Genomic DNA, 17,535 nt, shown 5'->3' on the forward strand with positions numbered 1-17,535 from the left:
CCCAGTGAAATATTTACAAAAACAAGCAGAAATCACCTTTCACACACTGTGAAAGTGTCATCTTAATGTTATCATTAGGTTTTGATTTTTATCATTAGGTTTTCTAAGCAATAACCACTAGACTTTAAGCCGTTGTTGTTTCTTACAAATAAACATTGTCAACAAACCTAGCACCCTGACTCTCTGGAACTGGGAAGAAGATAAGTGAAATCCCTACAAAAGTTTCATTTGTGAAGAAAGAGGAAGACAGACAGGCCTTTTCGCTCTCAGTTTTACAGTCTTTATTCTACCTGGGATCTGTGCAAAGAGATATCAGCTCAAGAGGCATCCCTGAACCTAACCTAACTCAACTCTAGACATCTAGGAAATGAGATCAGGAAAATTTATGTCTTAAAAACCGAAAATTGGTGGCAAATTTTCTCCAAGAATTATGTGTAACTTTTTTTTTGTAAAAATTAAGTTAATGAGTATTAATTGGCTGAAAGTAATAAAACATCTAAGTGCTAAAGCCAAGTGTGAGATTGGGAAAGACCACAAATTACAGGCGTCTTTGCAAGGGGTTGAGGATGGCACTACAGGCGTTGGGAACGAACTCTGCTATGGCTTCCCACACTCCAAGTCAAGCTTCCCAATCAGTGATTAACTCTTTCCAGCTGGAACTGCACAGCTGCTTTTCTAATTCTCACAGCGGGAACAGACCATCCTAAGATATCATTTGCAGACACAGAAACACACCCTTCCAAACTGCAACATCTCCTGGGTTAATATGGAGCTCACTATGTTTGGCATGGTGATGCATATCTGTCATCTCAAAATGATGAGATGGAAGAGCAACAAGGCAGAGTAAATTCAAGGCCAGTCTAAGCTATGCAACCCCCTCAAAACATTCTTATATCACTGGAAGAGATTATAGGAATACTTTTAGAGGGTTTTATTGTTTAGATTGTTTTATTATCATGGAAATGAGCATTTATTAGATTACTTAGGTAGAGCAAATGAATGATGGCCCAACTTGAAGCCTCTAATGATTTACATTGGACAAAAATACACAAAGACATTCTGCCCACAAAGGTAAGTTACACAGCACTCACAGAAAGCCTCGGAATCTGCTGAGGTCATTGTTTGGACTTTCACATTCTATCCTACTGGAAAACTTCTCAGGATCAACTTCAGAGTCCTAAAGATATTTTGCCAACATCACACAAAAAAAGAAAGAATTCATGATTAAATCTCAGTATTTAAACATTGAATTATTTAGGTCAATTCTTAATACATATAAGTAGCATTTTTTTTTTTTTGCTTCAGAGTATATGCTATAAATTTCCTAGATTTAAACAAGTTGAAAATGAAGAAATGACAGACATAATTACGGGATCCATAAAGGGATGAGAATGACCTTGGGATGCTCAAATGGTATCCACAGAAACAGAAGGAGCTTTTTCAGATCAATCACGTAGTGCAAGTTATGCGTGCACGCAGTGCTCGGTATCAGAGCTTCCACTCATGGACCAAACATCAGAGTCAATAGGGTATGGAAAATACTTTGTTGTTGTTTCCTATAATCTGATGGTTGGCTCAAAGAAGCAGGATGTAAGATCTCACAAAATTCCCCCATGGAGCAAACAGGTACTTTATTATTCTGTTATGAAACCAGTGAGGATGCAGGCAAGATGACTAAAAATCAAGTTGGAAGACATGGCTTTATGAAGAGCATTGGCATGGTGGCTCATGATTGTAATTCTAGAACCTAGGACACTGAGGCAGGAGGTTTGCTATGTGTTTAAAAGCAGCTGGGGCTATTATGTAGTGAAGTTCATGCTGGCCCAGGCTACAGAATATCTATCTTCTCAGAGAGAGTGGGTCTGGCTGTAGCTGTTGGAGTAATATTTTTATATCACTGTAGTAAACATGGAAAACATGAAACATATGATTTGATTTGTTAATAATGCCTATTGAATTTTTGATGTACTAGACTCTACATTATGTATATTAACTATATTAACTAATTTGTTTTTCACAGTCCCAAGTGGCTGTTGCATTACAATCCAGCCTAAGCACAGCCAAGGAGTCACAGAGGACTCAATAATTTGCTCAAGTTCTCAAAACAAGCTGCAAATTACAAAGGAGGTGACTGTGCTCATGGAGAACTGAACCCAAAGTATGCCTGTTAGCCGACTGGCAGCAGCTTAACACACATTTAATGTTGTAATAGAATTCTAAGTTGCATAAGGTGCTATCAAATCATGGGCATAGGGCTGCTTATAAAAGTTTCAACGACAGGGAGTTCACAGGCAGCTGAACCACAGAGGAATCTGCATGAAGAGCCAATAGATGGAAAGAGGGGTCCAATGTGCAATGAAATGCTAAAGTACTAGGATGCTAATACAGTTTTATTTATGTATATAAGATGAAGAAATTCCAGCTTATTAGCACTTCAGGTTTAAATAAAGACCATTAAATTTTCAATTTCTTTATTGCTGTGGGACAATGGTCTTATACCCTATAAAGATTTGTCACTTGTATTGCTTTAATAAAATGCTGATTGGCCAATAGCCAGGAAGAAATTATAGGCAGGGCGACCAGAACAAGAGAATTCTGGGAAGAGAAAAGGCTCAGTCTGCAGTCATAACCCAGATGCAGAGGAAGCAATGTGAGAATACCTTGCTGATAAAAGGTACCAAGCCACGTGGCTGATACAGACAAGAATTATGGGTTAATGTAGGATGTAAGAGTTAATAAGAAACCTGAGCTAATAGACCAACCAGTTTATGACTAATGTAGACCTCTGTGTGTTTCTTTGGGACTGAATGCCTGCAGGACCGAGCAGGACAGAAACCTCTGTCAACACTTTATCTCAAGTGCTTCCAAACATAGAGACAGGAAAGTGATACTTAGCCATGACATGCTTTTCACATGAATCAAACAACGATGCTAAGAAAGACACATTATCTTCATGTTAATATGAGGAAACTCAGCCATAATGTATTTGAATAACTTCACAAGATCATTACCTTGTGAATAAAAGAAACAAATCAGTGGCAGAGCAAAAATTTAATTATTCAAATCTGTGTCAGTCTGATTTCCCTTATTACAGAAGATGAACAGCCTAGAAGTTTGTGGCGTGAGAAACCATAATCTTTTTTTAAACTTAGGAATATAGGAAATTAGACATGTTAGGAAAAATAGTGAAAAGACAAAATATAAAACCCTAAGAGTGAGAAAATGAACTTAGCAGGTGATTATTTCTACTGCAAATGAACTCTGCTGGGTTTCTCATTAGCTGTGCCACACAATCTGATTGCAGACCCCAGTGTGTGAGCACCAACGTCATTTTTATCCTATTACCTATAAAACATAATACACGTCCGTCCACTAATATCTGAAAATAGATTAAGCCTTCTACAATTCTATTTTGCCAGCGGTAAAAATTAAATTAAAAATCTCTTTATCTAGCCCGTGAAAATGAGCCCGGACCTTTCCTGAGGAAGAAGGATGCCCATAACTCCGGGGGGAAGACACTCTTTACCTGCTCCGCATACCCACGCACCACCTGCCGCTGCTTTAAATTGCTCTCTCCGTCAAGGCCAGAAGTCTCGATGTGACAGATGCCATCAGGGTCTGTGGAAAAGAGTAAGACCATGTCTGCAGGGATGATCTCGTTACACGAGAGGCGAATGAAGTCCCCCACAGTGACGTTTTTCCAACAACAGTCCGTGTACTTTCTTTCTTTCCTGAAATCGAACCGGGGGATAATAAAGATAGAAAACATAGTAAGAAGAAACATAATCATTTCTTAAAATCTTAGTGTGGGATTAAATGCTAAAGGAGACACTACAAAATAGGTAAGGCTAAAATTTCACAGAGGCCGCATTGGGAAAATGTAGTTATTAAGTCCCTTAAAGGTACTCTTTCAGCTCTTTCTCCCCCACTGTGGGATGTCGAACCCTTTCGCTGTGTGAACACAAGTCTAGAACAGAATTACAACGAACATTACATGAACATATTCATATGTAGAACAGTCCTTGCATGTGATTCTGAGTCAGGTATCAAGGACCTGAAGGGGCGACAAGACTCGTGGTCTGACCTCAGAGAGCCCTGTGGCACACACCTATGCTGGATAATTAACGAAAACCTAAGGAAATGCAATACCCACACGTGATATTAAAATATATATATACCACGTTATCACCTCTGATTCTCACCTAATAGAAACAAAAGCAGCCTTCCATGTCCACAGACTCTCTATCTGAGGATTCCAGCAATTGCAATTTGAAAATATTTGAAAAGAAAAACACGTACTAAAACATACAGACTTTTCTTCCTGCTATCATTTCCTAAAGAAACGCAGTTAACAACCATCGACATCACTTTTGCATTGTGTCAGTACTGTGAGTACGCTAAAGATTAATTAAAGTGCACAGGGAACATGTGTAAGATAAAAGCCGACATATCATATCATGCAACATATCATATGAGGGACTTGGGCATCTCTGCAAGTCTCCTCTGCTCCCCCACCCTCGTTCCAAACACTGACAGAGGAGTTTACCCTGAGGCTGCAGCATCTGATCCCTTTAAGAAAGAACTGTAAATTTGATCCCTTCTAGAATGCGCACTAGGCATTGTGGCACACACTTGCAACCCCAACATTCAAGAGGCTAAGGCCGCAAAAATAAGAAAGCAAATAATTGCAAAGCAATTTACTTTCTGTTAGATTTATGGAGATAGAATTTATACTCACTCCCTAGACTCCTCGGAGTTACTTATAACCTAAGTTGTACGACATACTAAAAGTCAGATTAAATCACATTAAATGGAAATGCTGCCTAGATTACTTGAATAGCTATCAGCTATGTAAAGAAATGCTTAGTTTGAAGGGTTAAGCAAATGTAAATAAGTTAATAAATACCTAATGCACAATATCAAATCTAACTGGGAGAAATCTGTGATTATCCTAAGAATTTTGTAGTCTATAGAAAATGGCAAATCCATAATTTATTTTATTTTTGTTTTGCTTTTCAAAATCTCCCTAGTGTCTATACATAATACTGAATTCTTCCAAGAAGGGAAGTAACAGAAGATTTAAAAAAGTAAGTAGAGATTATACTTTGAAAGCTCAGTTCTATATGCCACACATACCTAGGAAAGGGATTACTGGGTATTCTAGAAATTTCATTCTACAAAAAATGGAGTCACTAAAGTTCACAAAAAAAAAAAGGTATGTCCCTGCTTCTGTATGCTCATTCCTGTGGCAGAGTAACGGACTATTGAGCAGCAGCCTAGTGAGAGGTTAGAGTAGACAGGAGACGAATGGAAAGTTGCTGAAATAATTCAAAGGATGGATGAGCAGGCTCAGAATTAAGGCAGTAGCAGGACAAACAAGTAAAAGGTTAAATGGGGACATAATTAGATAGCAGAGAGAGCCATTTCCTGACTTGTTCTGCATGTAAGCAACTTCAGGGATGGCAGAATGGTTCATCATTGGCATGATGGGGTGACAGAAGGTGCCTGTTTCCGTGTCCAAGATTTTGGAACAACTAATAACGTCTGAGGTGAGACAACAAATTCATTTCAAGACGTTTTTACATGACATGTATGAGGTGGTTGAGGTGTACATCTAGTGTAAGCTTCTAACGCAGTTGTTGTGCATAAAGATGTGGATGTAGAAGCCTGAGGTTCATAAAGGGCAAATGGCAACAGGCAAAGAAGGATACAAGCATCCTTAACAAAGTCTTAAAGACGACAGCGAAGGCAAAGGGCATCTAAGAGGAAGTAATGTCATAAAAACCAAAGGAGATGAAAATTTCAAAGAGGGAGGAATATTGAATCTACAAAGGGAGCCTGTTGTTGTTTACCAAGGACCAACACACCTAGGGCATTTGCTCATCAGGAGGTCTGATGACCTTCAAGCAGGGTGATCACATGAACTCTGTTGAAAGGAAGAACGTAGGAGTAACTGTTGGTGATATCTAAAGGTCAGAAAATAAACTGGACCATGGAGGGCATGCGTTGTATCCACGATTTGTTTAAACCTTCCTATTGTGTGGGTAAGTGGTCCTCCTGAAGCCCAGGGATTGAAGACCTGCTCCCCAGTTCATGATGTTATTGGGAAGTATTTTGCATTTAAGAGCTGGGTCCTCATGGGACCATGTTATTTGCATGTGATATTTACCCATAGAAATAAAGTACATTGTGATTGGCCAGATATTATGAATAAGAACCAAATTTTCAGCCTGGAAATGTCAACATTCTTCTTCTAAAAGTTTGCCTCATTTAATAGCCCCTTTGCTTTCATCTTAAATTTTCTGCAAAATATTTTGGCTTCCATAATCTTTGTAATGTTCCATGGGCATTTCAATTAGCATACATAAATCAACAAGGTATGGCTTCATAGCCTATTTTTACTTCTTTTTATCTCTATTGTTCCAAAGACAATTTGGGGAAGAAAACATAATAAACATTATTTCTTCCATAGCCCTGAGCAGAAAAAAATTGCCTGGAATACAGATAAAAAGATATAAAGTTACCCAGCTCTCTTATAAAATGCAGCCATGAAGTGAAAGAATGGGCATTAAGACACTAGACTAGAGCATTTCATCACTAAATGTATATGCAAACCAGGTAAAAGGACCCCAGAGGAAAGGCTAAACCAGGTCTCCCATTGGGCAGTTAGTATCTAGGAAACAGGGCAATGTTATTACATCTCACATGCTAATTAAATGACTTGCCCATGTGTCAAGAAACCCTCTTGCTAACTGGCACTAACCTGCCATCATAATGCTAGCGGCTGCCCTTTATTTGCTTCTTAAAATACACTCATCACTGTGTTTGCTGTTTTATCCTTGTATTCATGATGAAATAAAATAGCCGTTTAGCTGGCTTATGTAATCTGCCCAAGGCTACAGAGCCAGTAAGTGGGAGAAATCAAGGTAATAACATTTTAGAAAAATACAGAGATCAAAGACATATTATTGACTATATAATAGTGGTAAAAGTCTACAAGCATCTACACTTAGAAGAATCTGTATATAAAATGATTACACACATATATATTACGCACATGTGCACATATATAGTGTCCTCCCTTTTTGCCAAATTTGGTGTTACCTGATTAATCTCAAGAGTGACAAAACCTGGATTTTGTCATTATGTGGCCATCTTCCAGCTAGTGACCAAAGGTCAGTGCGGTCTAGCATGACACCTCTCTTGTCTCCGGCATTTCCTAAGTACTCAAGGGTTACCGAGTGACTCGTGGAATTGGTGCTCTGAATAACAGACTTCAACTCTACAACTACTGTAGGATTTGATAGCCTGTATCAGAGCTTCTTGTTTCCTTCATAAGTAGCATAAAAATAGAAGTAATTTTTTCACTATTCAAATCCCCTCACATCATCTTATAATGATGAAAAAATCAATTCTTTTCCTTGTTTTTTTCAATAGATCTGTAAAGAAATGTGAGAGCTACTGAAGAAACCTAATTATGAGCAGAATTCACGATCTAGCAGACGTTAGCGTGAATACCACATCTCCAAACAAGCTTCCCCTGAACCTGTTTCTCTGATTCTCATACTCATAAGAGAATATTAGGATTCTTATGTGGCCATCTTCCAGCTGTGTTTTCAGTATTCACTTACATCTAAAAAGAAGCATGGAGGAGCTCGTATCAGCAGCATCATGGGTCAACTCATAACCTGAATTCTCTCCTGGATACACAGACTTTCTCTTTACATACTGCCAATGACATTACACAATAACTGAATTCACCAAATAAACTCTCTCCATTGGATGCCTCAGGCAAGGCTGCAATAGATGTTTCGGATTTTATGAATAAAAAGAATTCTATTCTGACTTTATAACCCTTTGCTCCATAAATAATTGACTTCTTATGTTCCATTCAACTTTTCATATCTATTCAAGTTTTTCTCTTTCTCTTGATCTTCACTGTGGTTCTCATACCCAGGCTGGCAAGTATCTTGTCTCAGTCTTCCAAGTGCTGAGATTATCGGGCTATGACCCCGCACCCAGCTCTCAAGCCAGTTCAGATCCTTTCAGTTTCCAATGACTGAGTCAGCAGGGTTTTTGTGACTGACAGTGACTCGTATTTCCCCTGTAAGATTTCAACTAAATTCACTGAAGAATTTTAAGAAATGTTAAGCAAAATCAATAATAACAACTGGTAGTGTAGTTCACCAGTAGAACACTTGACTAATACGTAAAAGATTATGAAGTCCTAGGTTCAATCCCTGGTATCAGGAGAGAGGAAAAAAAAAAAAAAACCCAGTAACAACAGCAGCACAACAAGGGTCCTGATCCTACGTAAGGGCAGAAGGACTAACATGCTTATAAATGCTACAGTGCATTCCTTAGGGACACAGCCATCCCACTTACCTACTGTAAACTTTGGTTATTAAATTGTTGATCTGCTTATCGATTTTGTATTTCCGGTAGTCCTCCAAGCCATCCTTAATTGCAATGATTGTGAGGACCACCACCAGCGGCAGCATCGTGATTTCCTTTTGGAAGGCTTCTACCAAAGGCACCCAGTTCAGGACCACGAGGAACAGGAAGTATAAATTGGCAGCCCTGCAAGCCAAGCACACACAGGGAGGTTTGTACAGAACACTCCAAGAGCTGAAATAAAAGAAGCAAGGCATGGCTTTTGTTCTTTTGCCTAAGTCGGGATTAGCTGGAATGGTCAGTCACAGGACAGAGAATTATCAAAATCTAACAAATATGAAGTATTTGTATCTATCCAGGACATTTGGCTTGGATCATATTTGAATAAATATAAGATTTTCTTATTAAACATATAATAGTGAATATTTGGCTGTGGTAGTCTTGAGTTATGTAACACATATTGAAAAGAGGAAGTACTGTTTTCTCTTTAAAAGCTGAAAAGACAAACCCAGGCACTCTGAATTAACCCATTCGATTCAAGCAAGGCTCAAAATCTAAAGGCCAAAAAGAGCAGGGAGACCTGGGATTTTCTCTCCTTGAGACGTTCTGTATCTTCTCACACTATGCAGAACCAAAGAGCTCAGGGAAATTCTTCCATCCCCAAAACTTCACTATTTTATATATTCAAATTTTAAAAAAGAACAAACAAGAAACCTCAGTTCTGCATAGTCATCAGGAATTTTCCTTTCCCTTCAACCGTGAAACTCCTTAAAAGCATAATCAATCTATCCACATGTCTCCTTTGCAATCTCCAATGTATTTTGCTCCGAAGTTTTCTTTTCTAACTGTTTTTGTTAGATCCGTGGGTTCAGTTGTTTCTCCATGGATCACATTCAAGTCCACAGCTCAAGGGAACACTGTAAATTTTGAAGTTCCTTTACTTATCAAATGTACTAGATTACAGTCTACAGACATAAACCCCTGTAGCCCTTAAGGCTATCAATCTCAGAAAGTCATGCCTGCACTCTAACATGGCACCAACTGCACACAGAACCTATGAAGTGCAAATCGTGACCGTCTCTCTCTGGACTGAGCAGCTCGGGCATTTCCGACACAAGGAACTGCACAGCCCAGCTGCTCTTTGGTCCTGGCTCTCCTTTGGCTGGTAAGTTTTCCTGTCATCACGGCGTGTCCATCTAAGGCTCCCTTCCCAGTTATTTCCCCAAAGCTAGTCTACAGCATGTGTCCTGGGCTGTCGTCCCCTTCGTCACCATGCTATCATAAGCACGGGTCTCCTAACAACTACACAGCAGCATCCTAAATGTCATTTTTTATTCAGTTTATTTCTAAGTCCTTCCTTGTGATCATCCCACCGCCTCCATACAGACCTAAGCAGGCTTTTCTCTAGCTCAGAATCATGCTGGAGGTATGGAGTCTTGAGTCTCTGTTTTGACAGCAATACTCTGCTGGTGGGCTTAGACCCGTCCTCCCATTATTTTCTATTGTTCCCAACACAGACACTAGGTATCATACAAAAGGAAACTTCCCAGGCTTCAAGCAAGGCTTCTCTGTTGAGGTCTTTGTGTTTGCACGGACACGCCTTCCTCTACATGAAATATGCTCTGCCTGTTCCTGGGCAGAAGACGCCCGCCCTCCATGACCGAGTGCCACACAGTGTGACTTCTCTTGTTCCATGACTTCTCTTGAAGCTTTCACTTTGATACCTGCAGACCCACTGTGGCCTCTCACTGTCTGTACACACATGTAGAAAACCTACAGAATCCATAAGGAAAGTAGCCGGTTATACCTGCATTTTCTTCACTGCCCAAGATCTCAAGTCGGCTTCGATAAATGCCTGTTAAATTGAATTACATCATTGCTTCACTTAATAACATCTTATTACATTTGCTTAAGAGTCTCTTTCTTTTCCCCATTATCAAGTAAGAAAAATCTGCAATTAAAATGCAACATGGTTTAATAGAAAGGACATTGAAGCAAGACAGAGAAGGCCCAAGGCTATGACATCCACTCTGCTACTTATTACTGGTATGGCCTTGGCTGAGCCACAGACGGTATCCTATCTGAAGATAACACAAGGGAACAGCATCTCCTCTGATAAACAGAAGACATCCTTCTAACTGTAAAGAACTGTGTGAACCCCAAGCACCCTCGCTCCAGCCGGGACTTGAATCTAAGTTGCCTAGCAGGTCTATATATAAGCTTGTGCAACAGGACAGTGAAAATGCATGGGTTGGTGGAAGTTTCAATGGAAGAAATGAAAAGCATTCTGGGATATTACTTTCTCGAAAAGTACCACAGTACCTGTGAAACTGCTCAAATAAGTTTCTCGGCACGAAATTCAGAAGCGTGTACTTGGTTGTCCGTATCCGGTTATTCATGTAGGTTCCAGAAAACCTTTCATACTCATCTTTGAAGCACGGAAGGTGAGGGATAACGACACGATGCTTTCCTGCTGGTTTGGGGGTTGGGGAGGACTTGCCCCCACAGACAAGCAGTGAGGAATAGCTGTATGGCCTCTCGTCTTCATGCTGGGTTCTCCCATTCATCAGCCGATGCCAGTGATGTCTGGCCCACTGAAGAAGCTCAGTCATGTCCAAGACGCAGGGAGACCCGGGTGGTGCAGGTGATCTAGCAAACAAAAAGATGTTTCCCATAAGCCTCTGCAAATGTGTAAAAGAGAGCAGTTTTCTAGATCAGACAAATGCATGGCCTAGTGTTTCCACAGGTAAGGGGGTCTACAGCTCATTTCTGCTACTCCTTTTAAATCAAATTCTTGTTAAAGCATGCACCTTTTTCCTCATGAAAAGACAGTGCCCACAAGCCCTTTCTATAACTTGGAGTAACCATCTTGGCTTTAATGTATGCAAGTCTCTTTGCTTCTCTGGCCATCAGCTTTCTCCATTTTGAAACCGGGTCATGCGTCCATGTCAGGAAGTTGTCATGAAGCTTACATGAGTGGCCTGCAAATGGTCCAGCCTAGGCCTGGTAGACATTTAAGAAGTCTGTGTGGATCACAAACAAGGCTACAAGTCCTTCCCATCCCTGTTCATCAAGAGTGACACTTTCTTTGCCTTATCGGTATCTTTCTCTACCTCGGCCGCATGCCTCAGTCTGGCTAAAGAAAGGAACAGCAGGGGGCTGGAGAGATGGCTTAGAGGTTAAGAGCACTGACTACTCTTCCAGAGGTCCTGAGTTCAATTCCCAGCAACCACATCGTGGCTCACAGCCATCTATAATGAGATCTGGTGCCCTCTTCTGGCATGCAAGCATACATGGAAGGAATGTTGTATATATAACAAATAAAAAAATCTTTTTTAAAAAAAAGGAACAATAGACAACAAGATACTGCAGAAGTGTGCAAAATGTTCTTTACCAGGTTGCTCATTCTCACTGATTCCCCAGAACCCTTTCGCCACCGCTGAAACCCAATTACACCAATGCCTTCACGTGTGAGGCTGAGACCACTGGCTCTCATCTGACCACAAACACGTTAGTGTGCTCAGGTGACAACCTAGAACAAAGAAGAGCAGGAGTGTCCCCAGGTCAACTCAGCTGAAATCAGCACCTACCAAACTGAGTCAATCAGGATTCTGTGCCAAATTCTAAGTGATGCATAATCCCATCCTCTTTTTCTTTACTTTTAAGTATTACTTATTTTTCCCCCGGAAATTTACTGTTGAAGAGGAAAAGTCTAGCATTTATTATTCCAAACACAATGCAAAACCCTCTATGCACATTATCTCAACATTAAATCAATTAGGGCTGAGGAGATGGCCCGGCAGTTAAGAGCATTTGTTGATTTTTCAGAGAGCCAGAGTTCAGTTCCTAGCACCCAGGTCAGGTGGCTCATAACCTCCTGTAACTCCTGTTCCTGGGGATCTGATGCCATCTTCTGGCTTCTGTGGGTACCCACATATGTGCATATATACAGAAGATATGCACACATACACACAAGCACATACATAAAATAAAATACATATATACATATATATTTAATCACTCAATCCTATAATGTTGGTGAGGATGGAAATACACAGCATACGGCAATTGATAATTCAGATGCCAACCCACCCGAATAGCGACTCTGATGGAGGGTAATCAGTCCAGGCAAGGCCTGCAGGACCATCAGCTTTGGAAAATGTTGCTCACTTTTGTTAAAGCAGCTTGGTGTCTCCCCAGTACCTGCATTGTAGTGTGTATTGTGTAATCTCATGTGATGTGTATATGTAATCTCATGACTACATCTCAATCTTATGGGCACATATATCTGTGGATGGCCAGGAAGAGGACTTTGATTTTAGCTATATAATTTTGATATATAGAAAATATACTAGGACATGCTTCATAATTAGATCTATTTATCCCCTGAGGACAGTAGACATTTAAAAGTCTGCTCTGCTCTCTTGCTTAGACTAACTGCACACAGTTATCTCACTTTCACTACAAAACAAGTTCAAACTAGACTTTTTGTACGAAGACCATAAATTTGGAACTTTGTATCTATACACAGGGTCAGAGTCCCAGAGGTCCAACCAGGTTGCTATATGAACACCCTAGGAAAAATAATTCTTTGCTTGCCAAATCTGTTAACAAAAGACCTATGACCCAAAGCTTATCTCACTGGGCACAGTACCCCTGCCCTCTGATCACGGTCTTTGTCCTGTAACCTTGGACCCTTATGTTGCCATGGCAATGGCTCAGTTCCTGATTGCTTACCCTAGGAATGTGCTTTTGACCAATGAGAGTTAACTCTTGCAATTTTTTTTTATCACTTTATTGCTCCTGTAGGAAAAAGAATTTTTAGGCTAGAGAAGAAGGAGCAGGAGAAGAAGCTAGAAGGAAATAGAAGTAGGACAGGAGACAGAATGATAAAGAGACTGATTCAGAAAAGCATGTGTGAGAGAAATTCATTCTCCCGCAGACATCCTGAGTCCTCTGCTGGCTGTTGCTTCCATTCTGAACCCTGAAAGGCCCTTGAGGCTGGACCCCAAAGGGTCTTGTTTCTATAACACAAGTAGATACAGCAGATTCAAATCATATCTTTATGAATAAAGGATTTATTGTTATTGTAGGCACCTCATTTGCCTATGTTTTTAGAGGATCTGGCACGTGGAAAATGTCCCCCAAAATTCACAAATTAGGCAACAAGCATGTCATTGAGTATGCCACAAAAAGTCCATGGCCCTTGAGTTCCATCTTGACTTATCATTTACATATCTACTCCTGGTGTTGATCACCTAAGTTTCTTACTTAGGAAATCTGTAACGTATCCTTGTCATCTGAATTTGGGCATCTTCAGATTTTATGGGGCAAAACTGGGATATGTACCGATCCTGCACTAGGCTAGAATACAGACACAATAAAGACATGGACCCCTTTCTCCAAGAACTGAGGGTCTAAGTGACCTGATAGGCACGTACATACCAAATGTGATCCTGTTGTAAAATCCCATTTAAAGCACCATCATCCTTTAGGAAGATTATTCGAGATGATTTCCTTTCTAAGCTTCACTCTAAGTTTCTAACTGGAGTACTAGCTCATTTTTCTAAAACACTATACTAATCAGAAATTAATCCTTTCCCACTAAGGACATTGAAATTAGACTCAATTTTTATGAATCTAAATTCCTATGTCATCATCCACCATCACGGGCAGATGAGTTCTGACGCCCCTCACTCTAATGATCAATATTTGAACAACCATTCTTGACATCTGTTCACTGTGCACTGGGCCTTATACAATCGAAGATACTGCATCTGACATCACCTTATTCGCACATTTACAGCAAATCCACTGAATCACAAATAAATGACTTAAAATCCATTAGATCTCTCTAAAAACTCACCCGAAACAAAGCAGTGAAAATAAACAGCGTGAAAATATGCACGTATTCACGCATTTGTTCTGCAGGGCTGGGGACTGAACCCACGGTTGTGAACGTGCTATTCATATTCTTGGCAAGCATCCTACCCCTGAGCTATATATACATTTATCTATTTTCTTTCTTTCTTTCTTTCTTCCTTTCTTGTTTTTTTTTGTTGTTGTTGTTTATTTTTTTTTTTTTTTTGTAGATTTCATTTTGAGACGAGGTCTAAACAAGTTGCCCAGGCTGGCTTTAAACTCATCTGTCGCCCGGGTTGAGCTTGACCTTGCTATCCTCCTGCCTCAGCCCCATGCACAGCTGAGATAATAAGTCTGGCTTGGAAAGCCACTTAACGAAAAGAACACAGCTCCCAAGGGCATGCCTTTGTCTCTGGATGTTGGATGCTGTTATAATGTGCGCCCCACTAGAAAGGCAGTCTTATCAGTTTTATACATACGATAGGAGGAATGTTTTTGCTGGAGCTGTCCTTGGGATCCTGTCCTCTAAGGCACCTACTTACAGAGAAGCAAGCCATTGCTAAACCACATCTTTCCAATAGTGTTTCCATGTCCACACCTGAAAGGCACCAGAAAAGCCCGACCTTTACCTTATAGAAAAACAGCTTAGGTTTCTTCTTAAAGCTGTAGCATGAAGTGTATCCTAATTAACTAAGGTAGTTCATAGCGAAGCCAGGACTCTTTCACAGAATAAGGAAGTGAGATAATGCTCCCCTAGCTAATCAACACTGCAGAGTGAAACAGCTAATGTCACACTAAGTGCTTCCGTGCGTTGTTATAACACAAGCACGAGGGGCATCATGTCAAATCTCACACTTCTCTTTAGAAAGCTGAAGTTAGCGGGATTTGCTATCGTTTCTGCAAACTTGGAATGGGAAGTTTTCATTTGCAATTAACCGTCTTTTAAGACATAACACGGCGTGTCTGTCTGGTGTCCACACCCTCAGGTCACAATGAAAGACCTGGCTCTTTAAATTTCAGGGCAGTTTCCTGACAATGTAAACAGAAGATTAAAGAAACAGTGAACAGATATGGAAGGTGTTAACTTCTGGTAATTTGTGGTGCAACTCACTAACAACCTCCCCCTAACAAAAAATACTCACGTGGTTCACACAGATAGACGGCTTTGCCTGGCACAGAGTCAGGCAAGGAACCGTAGCCACCCCCAATTCTCCCAGTTTCAGAGAAATACTGGCATGACTGGAAAACAGTTCACTGCCTATGTGTTCCAGTGTCTGCTTTCCTCGGTTCCTTCCCAACATCCTCAAACTGACACTGGAGTCTGCATCCACTCACACCGTAGTTCATCCTGTCCTCCTTCTCTTAATCGAGGGATTTCAGTGGGTACTGAACTGGGGCTGGCTCACTGCTCCATACTGCCTCTCTTAGCCATTCCACTCTCGACAGCCTAGCCCCTCAGAATCAGAATAACTCCATATCTTCAGCCCTGTGGCCCATCCCTCAAAACTGATAGCTGGGAATTGGATCTGGTGACCCAGGCCTGGAACCTCAGCTAGCAGAAGGCTAAGGCAGGAGGAGTACAAATTCAAGGTCAGCCTGAGTATCTTAGCAAGCCCTTGTCTTAAAATAAAAATGAAGAGTGCTTTGGGAAGGATCAGTGAATACTGGTACTTGCTGCCAAGGCTGATGACCTGAGTCCGGGTCCTGAAAAGAACACTGTGTGAAGGACAGAACTGACTTCCAGAAGTTGTCTGACCTTCATCTTGGCATGTACGCCTCTCACCCCCCGCCCCGCCCCCCGCACACACTAAATAAATGAATGGATGGATGGATGGATGAGTAAATAAATAAATAAATAAATGTAAAATGGTTGGGGTATAGCTTTGTATAGAGCACTTACTTAGCATGCAGGAGGCCCTACTATCTGGTTTTATTTTTTAATAAACTTCTATTGCATAGTTTACAAATATTTTTATTCTTTTTTCAATTTTTTTTCTCTTTGGTTTTTCCTTTTTTTTTCTTCATTTTATTAAAAACTTCCACCTCCTCCCATTTCCCTCCCCCTTCCCCCATTCCCCCTTCCTCTCCAGTCCAAAGAGCAGTCAGGTTTCCTGCCCTGTGGGAAGTCCAAGGTCGTACCCTCTCCATCCAGGTCTAGGAAGGTTTGCATCCAAACAGACTAGGCTCCCACAAAGTCAGTACATGCAGTAGGATCAAAACCCAGTGCCATTGTCCTTGGCTTCTCAGTCAGCCCTCATTGTCAGCCACATTCAGAGAGTCCAGTTTGATCACGTGCCCCATCAGTCCCAGTCCAGCTGGCCTTGGTGAGCTCCCATTAGATCAGCCCCACCATCTCAATGGGTGAGGGCACCCCTCGCGGTCCTGACTTCCTTGCTCATGTTCTCCCTCATTCTGCTCCTCATTTGGACCTTGGGAGCTCAGTCCAGTGCTCCAATGTGGGTCTCTGTCTCTATTCTTTTTTCAAATTTTTAATTATTTTACACATGCCTGTGTCTAGGTGTGGGTTATATGCACACGTATGAGGTCCCTATGGAGGTCAGGAGCATTGCATTTCCCGGAGCTAGACTTACAGGAGGTTTTAAGCTATCCGATATGGATGCTGAAAATTGAATTAAATCTTTTGGAAGAGCAATTAGTACACTTTGCCACAAAGCCATCATTCCATTATACTTTATTCTTCATAACTGAACCTGAACAAAATTTTCAGCTGGGAGATGCATTCATTCATTGATTCATTGCTCCCTGAATCTCACGTCGTATTATAGGTCTATGTAGGTGCTTGTGTCATCTTAGTTTAATTTGATAGGTTATATATTTTGAGACATCCATTCATTTCTTTCAGATTTTTCCAATATAGTGGAATATGTTCTTAGTTTATGTCCTAAGGTTTTTCTGAATTTCTTGGTGTCTATTGCAACAGATACCTTCTTGTCTCTAATTCTCTTAATTTGTTTTCTCTTTCTCTCTTCATGAGTTTGGCTAAAATTGTTGATCAAATTTATATTTCAAAAAAACCAACTCTTTGTTTCATTGATCGCCTTATATTATTTTCTTCATTTCTATTTTATTAATTGTCACCCTGATATTAATCACTGTTTTTCTGTCTATTGATTGAGGGTCTGACTTTTTCTTGCTTTTTAATGTTCTGTGATATTAAGTTATGTAAGCTATCAGTCTAACATGTGTGTGTGTGTGTGTGTGTGTGTGCACACACTAGAGCACAACTCATCAGAGGCTAGAATATAGAATTAATGTCAA

The 17,535-nt window shown here is 40.5% G+C and overlaps 1 protein-coding gene across 1 annotated transcript in view; it reads right to left on the reverse strand.

Annotated features, from left to right (window-relative positions):
- The window catches only part of Atp10d (ATPase phospholipid transporting 10D (putative)), an 88,312-nt gene that overhangs the window by 49,658 nt on the left and 21,119 nt on the right, over positions 1-17,535 (reverse strand). The window contains exons 2-5 of the mRNA XM_041671464.1: positions 10,717-11,043; positions 8,386-8,580; positions 3,527-3,731; positions 1,092-1,177 (exon numbers count right to left, since the gene is read on the reverse strand). Coding sequence (XP_041527398.1) covers positions 1,092-1,177; positions 3,527-3,731; positions 8,386-8,580; positions 10,717-11,006 — 776 coding nt within the window. The 5' untranslated portion in view covers positions 11,007-11,043. The remainder of the gene's footprint in view (positions 1-1,091; positions 1,178-3,526; positions 3,732-8,385; positions 8,581-10,716; positions 11,044-17,535) is intronic.

This window comes from Microtus oregoni, unplaced genomic scaffold (genome assembly GCF_018167655.1).
Source record: "Microtus oregoni isolate MIOR12 unplaced genomic scaffold, Mior012 000021F_ref0000039, whole genome shotgun sequence".
Lineage (NCBI taxonomy): Eukaryota > Metazoa > Chordata > Mammalia > Rodentia > Cricetidae > Microtus > Microtus oregoni.